At 35.1% G+C, this 12,833-nt stretch overlaps 1 protein-coding gene across 1 annotated transcript; it reads left to right on the top strand.

The window, feature by feature from the left end:
• Nucleotides 1-962: 962 nt before the first annotated feature.
• LOC140752225 (uncharacterized) lies at nucleotides 963-8,272 on the top strand. The gene is made up of 3 exons (XM_073086441.1): nucleotides 963-1,018; nucleotides 1,517-2,219; nucleotides 5,138-8,272. Exons 1-3 carry the CDS (start codon nucleotides 1,010-1,012, stop codon nucleotides 8,119-8,121), a joined length of 3,696 nt encoding a protein of 1,231 aa, XP_072942542.1. The 5' UTR covers nucleotides 963-1,009; the 3' UTR covers nucleotides 8,122-8,272.
• The last annotated feature ends 4,561 nt before the right edge of the window (nucleotides 8,273-12,833 follow it).

The raw sequence follows: 12,833 nt of genomic DNA, 5'->3' as shown, positions 1-12,833 counted from the left end.
GCCCTTTTTCCGTTAACCAAGTTCTCCAATTAAATGATAGTGTGCATAAACCATGAATAACATGAATATTTCGACCTGTCAATAATTTTACATCAGCTCTCATTTTAAACAAGAAATGAGGTTTTATTAGTCGTTTTGTAATTCTTGGGAAAGGTTTTTGGTATTCCTGACAAGGGTATTATTATAAGCAATACTTAAAATGTTTAACATGCAGTTTAAATTATGTTTAATTTGTCAATTGTATTCGTTTTGATTACAATAAAAACATATAAATATTTTTATATAGTTATTTGTTTCTTTTAGTTGAGTATGATTACTTTTTGTATATTATTTGTATTCTATAATTATCGTATTGAAATTAATTATCATATGCTTTAAAGGTGTAACGCGATTGTTACCTACAACTTATATTACGATTTTTAATGGCATTTTTAAGAATTTTATTTATCCTTGTTCTTCTTATAGCACTGTATCTTTTCGTCCTGATACGATCAGTTAAGATATATTTGTTAACAGTTAAATTAATTTGTAGGTTTTTTGTGTTAATGATTCTACTGCTGAAATGTAAGAATTAAAACGGGAACTAATTGTTTAATTACAGCCGCTCAATATGGTACTCATTTATCTATGGGTTCTAATAACAATAATCTTATACCTTTGGGCAACAATGATTTGCCCTATTAATGTAACGGAATCACGAATCATCACACGAGACAGCACGAATGTCTTCATTACAGATCCGATTCTTCACCAATTAAAACGTTAACCACTTGAACTTGAAAATTCACCAAAATTACAGATCTCTCTTTATTTTCCAAATAAACTCTAAGGCTTAAACCATAAGAGTTTAGTTTAAGATTGAGACGGATTTGGGCGCAAAGATATCGTTGTTAAAGATCGTAAGCACGTTTTTTCGATGAGTTTTGAATCGGTATAAAAAGCAAAAGTCGCTTCGAAAACCTACAGTACTGGTTGACCCATCCAAGCGGCAAGGCACTAGGATAGCACAATGCATTTGGTAATCCTTTGTCCAACCGGAAGCTTACGCAACCGGGATTAACTTTAAAAGCTTTTGAAAGTTTCAGTTCGTTATGGATGATCCGAAAATGGGCGTGAAGTCGTGTTAAGGAGTTTCGATTTTGTATCGTGACTGAAAATTAAAAAAAATGAAATAGTAGAACTTATATTATGTCATTATGGACATATAATTTAAGGTCATAGCCGCTTAGCTTTTTTGGAATTTTGAATTTGAATTATCGTAGTTATAAAAATTCAATTTTAATATTTTGATTTACAATCTACTTATGTATATTTAATTTCGTTTTTAACTACATATTTTTATTTACATACAATTCCTAAAGTATATGTCTTATTTGCAGATTATGGTTTTTTTCATTAATATTTTAAATGTCAGTTTAATTAAGTTGTTTGTACAAAGTACACGCAGATCTTTTATTTATTATTATTTTAAATACCTAGATTACAATAAACAAAACCATAATGTTCTTAATTTCAGGTCCTGGTGACCGCGTTGATAGCGGTATGTGGTGCTGATAAGCTGGACCGGAGGTATCTGCCACCAGCATCCGCTAACACAGCTGGAGGGAGTCCAGGGTCTCTGCAAGCGCCCTTCAGATCCTTCAACCAAGGGCTGGGAGGCTTACCGAAAGGTGGCTACAGCAATGAGTTCGAAGGTGTTGTGGTGGACGCAGCAGCGTCGGGTACCAGAGCGTCTGGTGCTGAAACTGGCTTAGGAGGTCCAAGGATCGCCTATGGGTCCACAAACTCCAAGGTTGGAGACGCGGCCTTTACTGCTGACACAGCATTTCCCCGAGTTGGAATTCATGCTGGACTACCAGGTTCAGACATCGGAGCTCATTCCTTAAAACCTGAAAGGGTACAAGCATCACGGGATAGAACCTCGAATACAGTGAAATACGAAAACGACGTCAACCCGGACAGCTTCAACTATGCCTTTGAAACTGACAACGGCATTATTGCTGAGGAGAACGGAGTGGAAGTCAACGGCGTGAAGGCTCAAGGTGGCTACTCATACACCGGTGATGATGGCCAAGTGTACAGTGTGACGTATACAGCGGACGCGGGTGGGTACCAGCCGAAGGGAGACCATCTGCCGACACCACCGCCGATCCCGCAGGAAATACTGAAGTCCCTGGAGCAGAATGCTAAGGATGAGGCCTCCGGAGTCGTTGATGATGGTAAGTCGATTTTTCCGTTTATAATTAAGCATTCAAAATAGTATAACAGCAAACAAAAGTCAAACTTTTATTATAATTGTAGTAGCCGATTATAAACACACTATAAATCATTATATCATTAATATTATAAAGTACTTTTCTTACTTCATTGTGTTTAAATTGATTGTTTAAATAAAATAAATTTAAATGTCACTGACATCGTCCATTTAATATTTATCGCATCTATTTAAATATTTGCATGTTATAATAAAATAAACAGTTTGTCCATTTGGTCAAGCTTTACGTAAAAGGTAATATGATTTACTTAAACAAAGCCTTTTCTGATGAAAGGCTTATCATTCGATTTCCACTTGAAGAAATCTCATATAAGTACAATTTAACTCACCACAGACAGCAGGAGACAACATACTTTTTATAAATAACTAATGGCTACAAATAGAGAAAAGGGTTTTTTTTAAATCAATAATATTAAAGATTCAATTCATTCAAAACAAACATGGCTAAACTGTAATCTTATATATTTTTTCGTTACCCTACTAAGCTAAATAGTATAAAAATTACCTAACAACAATAGATAATATGACAGAATCTAAATTATATTAAGGACTGTCTTAAAAATAGTTTAGCCTTTTTTACACGCTTCACTTGTATGTTTGTCAGCGATCAACATACATCCTTATCTTACCCTGCATGTATGAAAGAATGAAGTAGAATACCGAAAGCTTTTTAGTTGGTTTTGTCATAAAAGCGAGTTTTTTAGTTTTTTGAACTATATTTTTTGAACACCAGTATAATCTGTAAACATTATTAATGTAATTCATGCGGACAACGTCGCGGGTAAAACTATTACACTATAAAACCATCATATAATAATATATTCATAAAATCCAAAGATAAGATTAGTATAATATTCAAATACATAAAATATAAATATCAATATCAATATAATAAGATTAACGATCGACAATTATAACAGAAGCTAATAGCACACAAACGTTATACACGTGAGGTTATCGACCTCCTGCTCATGGTCCATTGTGCTCAAAAGATAAGATCTGAACATTGACAAGTTACATGGTTTTAGTGTGCGGTGCAATCGATCTTAAGATATTTTTAATTAATTGGTCATTGCATTTCTATAATAAGATTAAATATAGCGTTACTAGATTTATCTAGCGGTTTTGTCTCTAACCGCAGTTGATGTTAATGAAGCCATGAAATAGTTATGAAAATATAGTAGAAAATGACCATGCAGAGTATCTGATGTATGTACCCACTACGGCCTATGTAACCAACTCCATATAGAGTAGAAGTTCTTCCTAAATCCGATCACAAATGCGTTGCCCTTTGAGGACTAAGATGATTGTCTCAATTATCGTCAATGTACATTGATGGTCTTTGGTTGAAGGTGTTAAAATCCTTTGAGAGACGACTCCTGACATACTAGAGCCACAAGTTTCTCTGCCTAATAATAGTATTGTAAGGAAAATTATACGAGCTGTTTCAATTTAGCTCTCTGAAGTAGGAATGTATCCGTGGCCGACCGTAGACTGGACTTTTATCTGGGATTACAGATGTTCATGGACGGCAGTAGCGCTTATAACCAGTACCCTTACCATGAGTTTTCAAAACATCCCACAATTTTGCGTTACGTTTACTCAAACCATTATTCTGTTCCGTTTGCTTCAGTAGACTGAGTAAACGTAACAATAAGTATGATCGTAAAATAAAGAGACAAAACATAAAGTGCCATTTTGTCAATTTAGACATTTAATGTTACGCTACTGACACTATAGTTCTTATACAATCCGCTAGGGGCGCTGATTGGTATTTGTATGGGAAAATACGTAAACAAATACCAAAACAGTCATATTTGTCAAAACGTAAACACTCACAACGGTACTTGTGGATTTTATGTTCGACAACCGGCATGCACATTTTTCCCGCTTCACGCTAGAAATCGAAGTCGAACCATACTTGTTCAACCTTACAAAACAGACAAACCAAATTATTATTAGATGTGCATACCACATTTGCATACCACATTTGCATATAGAAGCAACAAAAACATAATAAAACAGATGATGTCTGCCAAGTAAGATAAATGCTTTCACGTATCACCGTAACCTTAGCTCATTATTTCTTTAATTAACAACTGTCAATTTATCTTAAACTCGCTGAGGAAGGAGTTTTTTGTTGATTAAATTGAAGCTGAAGTAAAGCTATAAATAAAAATTGTGAGATTATTTTTTATTGCAATATTTTTATTATTGACATGCGTTTGGCAGCGATTTTCCTTGTGATTTTTTTTACTTCTTTCTCGTTTTATTAAATTATTGACAACTAAATCTATACTTGCACTGTACGTAATTACTCGTAGTACTAACTGGTTTCGTGAGGGCAATTACTGTTGTACCTGCACTTTTAAACGTATAGTTATAGAAATGCAACGGTGACAGTTGCTATTTTAGGGTTAAAAACATTTTCATCGTTTTTAAAATAATTCTTCGGTTTCGAAATTTAAAATTATGAAGTATAAAGGGTATATATAAGACTTCTATTGACTTCCCTTTGATATGGGTCCCTGTGATTTATTGTTAGTATTAACCGTATACCACAGCTGAAGACAGCAGTTCCAATTAGAATAAAAATAAATAAATAATATATTATTATATAACGTAGCAATGATCAGTATCAGCTACAATACACTAAGCTCTACTAATTGTTGAACACATTCAATAGCGGATTTGAAAGTGGTCAGCGAAGTGGTCAAAAGACAGCGGACACCGTGTAAAACATTTCATTCATAAAGTTCTAGCCGTTACGGTCTGCTATTGTATTGTTTGATAAATGAATCTCTTTATATAGTCCAGATGAGGCGTTGACAAATGACTAACAACTTTCATTTTTACTTACAGGTTCATACGACGCTCAGAAATACAACACTGGGGATGATTACGAAAATGGTGACGGTAGTAATGGGAAATATAACGCTGGACGACCTACTCGGCTTGGGAATAGGCCTCAAGCTGATGCAGACGCAAGTGGAACATTCATCAATCAGAACAATCAAGTTTTTGGAACATCAAGCTCTATTCAATTTGGGTCAACTCCAGTTAGTAGTGCTTCAGCGGTTGTGACCGGAGCTTTTGGTCCTTCAATACATGGGCCATCAAATGGAAATAACTTCGGAGTATCTGCCAGTGCTCACAAAACTACACAAAATGGGCAGATAGGTTTTGGAACCGGATCAAGCAATGAGTATTTACCTCCTCACAGCGGTTTTAACCAGAATCGAAGACCAGCTCTAAATACTAGGCCACAAGTCCAAAGTAATCAACAAAACGGATTGCTTCAAGGAACAGTATCATCGGGTGTGAACAATAATGGTGATGCAAGCAAAGACCAAAGTTCACAAATACCGACCTTTGTACCACTTTCACAGCAGAAGCTTCAACAAGACAGCCCAAAGAAGCCCAGCACCCCAATATTTGGAAAACCTACTGTAATTGACTCATCTCTCTCTATAAAAGATCCTTTCGCACGCCGACCATCTGGAAACAGATTCACTCAAAATAAGCAACCTAATCAAAAGACTGGAAATGGACAGGTTGGGGGCAGTTTTGAAGTTGTATCTGGAAATATATATTCTAAAAATGAATATCTCCCGCCACATCGTCAGTCAAATAAAAATAAAGGAAGCCAAGGTTTTCAAGTTTCTAGTTCTGCGACACAATCTAATCAACAACCAACAGGTTCCAAATCCGAAACTTTTACAGCTGGTCCTAATTCACCATCAACATCTGCCTTTGCGTCTGTGTCGCGACCTACTTCAGGATTTCAATCATCTCAATATAACAGTCAACAGAGACCTCAATATACAGGAAGTGGATTATCTAGTCAATTGAGTCAAACAGGTAACAGTCGTCTTCCTTTAAATAACCCACCACACTTAGGTATAGGTCTTCCAAATGCTCCAGTTTCTCAGAGTCAATACAAGCCGTCATCTCTATCGTTTGCTTCTCAGTCTCCAACTTCGGTACCACAAACTGTACTGACAACTCCACTAGAATCGAGTTTAGACAACAATAAAGGTTCCATTCCAACTCCTGTCATTGACGGTCCAGATTCACCCAAGGATACCACTTCGTCTAATTTACCATCATTTGGGGCACGGCCATCAAGTAATATCTTCGGACATACTAGTTTTAACAGTAACAGAGTTCAGCAAGTAGCCCCAACTCAAGCCTCGGCCATTGGTTCTTCTCCATTAAATGGTCAATCCAGTTCACCAGGACTTCAAAATGTGCCTCAAGCCGGTATAGCATTAGGTAGTTTTGGTGCACAATTCCCCAATAAATCGCCCATTGATGTCCAGTACTCACCAAGCACGCAGAGGCCAAGTTTCACTCAAAATACTCAGCAGCAAGGTGCTGATGATTCTTATTTTTACAATACACCATCAAAGCCATTCAATGTGCCAACTGCCCGCCCTCACATTTCAAGTTTCCCTGGTACATCATTTGATCAACCTTTTAAAGTAACCCAAACTCCATTTGGTACGAGACCACAACCTTCTTCTTTCCAAACATCTTTCACGTCGCAATATAACAGACCTGTGGGTAGCACAGGTTTTCCTAGTCTTTCAACTCTAGAACCCATGTCTCCAACATTAACAACACTTCTAGCTGGTCAAAATGGCGACGCATTCCAATCACAGTTTAACAAAGTGACTCAAGCATCTGCGTCATCTTTCCCATCTCCAGTACCTACAGCGTCTGCTGATTTTCATAGAAATCAATTTGGCCAGTTCGGCACAAGACCTTCTCAAGGGGGCAATTCACAGTTTAAGCAAGATACCCAAGGTTCAACCTTATTCAAACAACCAGGATCATCGTTTGCTCAGGCAACAGCTTCTATACAACCATCTGCATCAGGACAAGATTCTAACCAACGATTACCTGGAACTTCTAAGTTAGATTCCGTACCAAATCAGTCATCAGAGTCTCAACAGACACAACAATATGGTGGTGAACTATATGAGTACAAGAAACCACCCCAATCACTTCCAGCTCCACAAACAGGAGTTACTTCTGGACAATTTGGTTCATCTTCATTTATACCTCAAACCAGTTCTCAAAACTCCGCGGCTTATAAGCCCAGTACTCAATTTGGATCTAAATTTACTCAGCAGACGGTTTCTCCCTTTGGACAGACGCCACAGAACTCACAACAACATTCTCAATCTGAGGCTAGACCAGGCTTATTTGGATCTGTTTCCTCAAAACCGACCCAGAATACACAATTAGGCCAAGGAAATTATGGATTTAACTCCAATACTCAAAACACTCAATCTGTAAATGAACCTGGTATTTTTGGATCACAGCCAAGTTATACAACTCAAGACTCTCAGGGAAATCAAGCGTTCAATTCTAAAGGTCAGTCACAGGACCAGCCTCAGACTGAATTAACATCTGGACAATTTGGTTCTCAGTTCTCAAAACCAAATCAAGCTTCAGGAGCATCACACGGAAACCAACAATTTAGTTTCAATGAGGAAAACCAGGCACAGTCTCAAAATAAACCTGGGTCATTTGGTTCTGGGCCAAAACCTCAAGGTTCGCAACTAGTTCAAGGAGCATCGAAGTTCCCACCAGATTATAATAAGCCAGGACCAGCATGCTGTTCACAAAGTGGCTCGCCATCTAGTCAAGCGGACCAGCCAAACAGAACCCCTCAATTCGGTGGTCAAAATGAAGCTAATACTGGATTTGGTCAGAAAGAACCCGCTTCTCAGGACACAAGACCTGTAGAGTCTATTTCAAGTTTCCCAGGTGTTGGCGAGAACTTCGGAGGGCCCAGGAAACCACCCAGTTTTGATGCAACCGGATACCATTATTAAGAAGTGCCATTGACTATATCGAGTGAAAAGTGATAAATATAATTTATTATTACTACATTGTGATGCCCTTATGTAATTAGACTAAGTAGTTCTTATTTTTACTCCAAATAAAATATAAATCATTTTATTTTAATAAACTATGATGTGAAAATTGCGTTGTCATTTCGTGTGACATTTTCAAGTTTAGTTTCACGCATGAACAGATTTTAGACTTCCTTATAGTGCCTTTTACCTGTCATGCGGGATTACGCACTCGTGTCTCATTCGCATACATGAGTTAACGCGCTGCATAAAGACGCGTGACAGGAAACAGGTCCTTAAAGAACATTTATGTCCATTGCGCTACATTATAACTAAGAAATACAAAGTTAAAAATATGAATATTAGGATTATGTTTATCTAATAAATGTTGTAATTAAATGAATGTATTAAATGTTTTTTGTACCACAGATCGACATTTGTCAATTTTTGCATATTACACTTTGTCAAATTTTAATCTTTGGTAGGAAAAAAATGGATAGATTAATTATCATTAGCCGCTAAGCATTCTAAATATCTTTAAAATTAAGGCGAAAATAAAAAGTTAGTCGAAAATAAATCCTATTGACCCGAAGTTAATGGTACCGTACGGTAAAACCTGTTACTGAGTACGTTAAGACGAATACATACAGTTTCTAGTATTGAAAACTGTATTTTATTGGTATTAGTATTGGTATTATTGGTATGGTATTGGTATGAGGCAGAAACATAATCCTTAAATATAATGGTCATTGTTTTACGACTTATAATTGTTTTAAACACCTTTATGATGTAATAAATGTATTTATTAAAGGGAAATAAGGTCAATATTTTAGTAAGGGTGAAGCGAGTAAGGCAATACTACACAGTAGTAATTAATAAAATAATTGGATATACTTGTAAGCCAAAAGGTTAGTTCAACTTATTTTCGCAAAATTCTGACTTTACTATACTCGGCTTTATCTTACTTTTATCCATAGACAAATAATTAAACAAATCTCTTAGTATAATTTAAAAAATCACAAAGACATACGTTTTTATTTTTCGTACAAATATTGCAAACAATGTTGGTGGTATGAACATAATTATGTTATTACTACATTCAGTAATAAACTGGTTTTAAAATGAACTCGTTTTGTCGCTATAATATGTATAACTCGTCTCAATAATAAAATAATTTTGTAAATGGCGGCTTTTTGTAAATGTTTCTGCTCACACATTTTTATATTATAAAAGTAATAAATAAGAAAGCACCCTGATGGTTAATAGTAACTGCCACTGATAGATACCTATTACCTACTCCAGATAGAATTAGTTCTACCTAAGATTGGCTATAGATGCCAACTTAGTTTATTTGGATAGGAACATCCTCGCGTACTAAGTTGGAACGCCTCATATAAATCTTGCCTTTAACAAAGCCTTTAAGCCAACACATAGCAGCATTTTTAAGGCACAAACAGGCGAAGCGGTGGTGCCTTCGGAATCGAACTGTGAAGCCGCCTATAAATAAAGGAGAATAGTAAAAAGGCAAGTTATGAGTAACTCGGCCATTTAACATTACAGTTTTTATTGTAACGATTTATATTGCTCAGACAGAATTATTTTATTTATATATTGTAACGTGCACATGACCTTTAAATAGTATTATTTTTGTAAATATCCGTTAAAGTTATTTGTTAGTTTTTTATTGTCGAGCTCTTAAGCTCATAGTTATAAAATGATATCATACTATATATTATTATCGTATTATTAATACATTATTAAAGCTTACATTACTTAAGCTCTTGAATTCAGATAATCTTTATTTGTAGTTCACATGGACATTTAAGGTTTCATTTAATAAACATATTTACATGATAAAATGAGTTTTTTATAGATTTGCTAAAATTAGAGTTGTAAATGTATCGATTAATTCCAGAAAAAGTGCAATTTAATATATATTTGTATATTTGTATGTTAAATTGTTTAAGAACGTGAATACACGATAAGATGCATGGTGCAGCAGTCATCATATCGGTTTGACAATTGACATGCAGAGGCTCTTGGGTTCGATCCCCGGCCAGACTGATATCTAAATTATGAATTTATATATCTACTAGCTGACCCGGCAAACGTTGTGCCGCCATATAAATAAAAAAATGTTAAGGGTGTACAACACTTAGGGCTATGAAAAATAGATAGTAGCCGATTCTCAGACCAACTGACTATGCATATAAAATTTGGTCAAAAATCAGTAAAGCCGTTTCGGAGGAGTACGGTAAATAAGGTGTAATCCATGCCATCTACGACCCAAGCAATGAGTATAAATCGAGGATTTTATATTGAACCGTAAAAAATCCTGCTTACATGTTTTGAAAAAAAAAAAAAAAAAAATTCAAACATTTCAACCTAAAATACATCAACGCTATTATTACGCAATTTTTTTACTACGCTTTAAACATACTATCTATCGTATTCATGTTTCCATCAAATTCTATAGAATAACGATATATAAACTAAAGTCAATGGCCCTACACACGATAGCTATTAATATGAATCCCGGCATTACAAATTAGTAATGGTTCCGATCAGAACAGCTTCTTATCTTATGGGCATATCTGACAATTAATTTTAAGTTAATTTTCATTTAAGCAGCGTGTAATAGGATCGTTAAATCAAATCCATAAACAAAGTTTATGGGTAGTCAAAATTGATACATCCATCTTAACGTCAACTAGATATTGTCATTAACGTTTATTTATTGCCAACCAACAAAGCAATCCCTGACAAATCCATTTTGGTACACTTTACATCAGTCGGACTATCTGCTCGTTTATACAACAATATTTTTGATTAAAATTGATTAATAATCTGGTATCCCATTCAGAGAGTTCGAAATTCGAATCCATGTCACGCCCCTCTGAATTTCCACGATTTTCTGAATTTCGCCCGAGAGTTATAAAAAAACTTCATAGCAGGTGAAGTTAACCAATCTACTTTGGATCAACGTAACGCAGCCTAAACTCTTCTAACTCCGAGAGAAGCTCCATACCCAGCAATAACAGTAAAGGTATGACGACGACAATTCTATTTAGGGTTGATGGCCATGGATGGAACATAAAATTTGCCACCAGTTGGACTATAAATACACACTTTACATACTTAAATTTTATATCAAAACATAATCACCAGCTGTAAAAAGTACAATGACAACAACAAAATCACTACAGATTCCGAAATAGGCCTTTGCGATAATTATAAAGTACTAAAACCAATACGGATGTGGACCTGACCGACCCACATGCGCTAACAATCGCTGGAGTAAAACCAAATGTCAACTATTTACCGTAGGGTGGACTACTTTTCAACATTATGTAGGATAGTCCAATGTATTATATGTAAAACGCAATTTTTAATTTCTATGAATGCGATACTTTGTAGAAATACACTTTTGGGATAATTTAATTAAGTAATTATGTTTATATAAATACGTTAATTTTAAACTTCATCAGAAAATCTGCTGGTTCTCCTGTGGTGTCACCAGATACAGTTCTGGTAGATTATATGGTAAATTTGTTTACTGAAATATTACTTAGGAGTAGCACTTCTATTTGCTTGACAGCGGATGGACCTCATGTACATTTGCAATTTGTCATTAGTGTTGATTTTGCGTTACTGTAATGTTTCTTAATGAGCGGAACAAATCCGCTCAGCTTAAAACGTAACCTCAAAATTTAAAATAAAAAATCCAAGGAAAAGACATGTCCTAAAATAACCTTCAAAAATTTGGTTACAGTATACTATAGTTAAAAGTCGTCTGATTTTCCATATGATATGTGTAGGTCTAGGTTTGCCCTTTATGACTATACCCAATAATGTCTAAAATGTTTCAATAAAAACGAAAGGACAAAGCTATCGTGGCAAGATGGTGAAATAATAATATGTTTATACTCCATAATGACAAGGATTTATGAATCTATATTATATGAAATTTATATAAATTTAAGATATATAAATATAGGAAATTAAATGACTCCTAAGAGCTCCCATTTCAGAATCAGAGATGATAAACAATATAAAATTTCTTTGATTTTTCCCTAAAATATTTAGACATTTTCCTTAAACATCCCTTATTACTTGTCTCGACATTAAACCAATTTTTTACCCGACTGCGGGGGATAATATTGTTCGAGCGTATGTATGTATGTCCGTATGTCTAATACTTTGTCATGGTGTACAACCCCAACTGTATGACGGATTTTAACATATACGTAATCGTTGGATTCATCTAAATTGTAAGAGGAACCACAGGCTATATTACTAAGAAGTCGTTTTATTGTTTTTTATTTCAAATTTTGGTGTTGAGTAATTATCGCATCAAGCATCACGATCTAGTAAAGGTACTTTGTACTTTGAAATCAAGGACAGACTCTGTAATATTTTATTATCTATAGAAATAGACTTCCATAACCTTTATATGGGTCACGCCCATTTCTATGTCATATCTGTTCTGACCCGTCAATTAAATATTGTGTGTCCATACAAAAGACTTCAACGCGTGTTACAAGATAACCCTATACGGACATTGTAATTATATCTCCATGAATGACGATCAAAACGGACTCTTGTGAAATAGATTATCTTAACAAATGATGATCAGAAAAATCTGATGCATACTTCACTATGCTTTTGTTATGTGAAATGATGTTATTATG

This window comes from Epargyreus clarus, unplaced genomic scaffold, assembly GCF_041222505.1.
Source record: "Epargyreus clarus isolate Ecla_fem2 unplaced genomic scaffold, WU_Ecla_fem_2.2 ptg000024l, whole genome shotgun sequence".
NCBI lineage: Eukaryota > Metazoa > Arthropoda > Insecta > Lepidoptera > Hesperiidae > Epargyreus > Epargyreus clarus.
Note: the sequence above shows the minus strand (reverse complement) of the source record. Positions and strands in the feature narration are given on the sequence as shown.

Bases quoted from the DNA above. Each gene is read 5' to 3' on its own strand.
- LOC140752225 (XM_073086441.1), top strand. The intron at 2,220-5,137 runs GTAAGTCGATTT...TTTTACTTACAG, and splicing joins CTCCGGAGTCGTTGATGATG to GTTCATACGACGCTCAGAAA.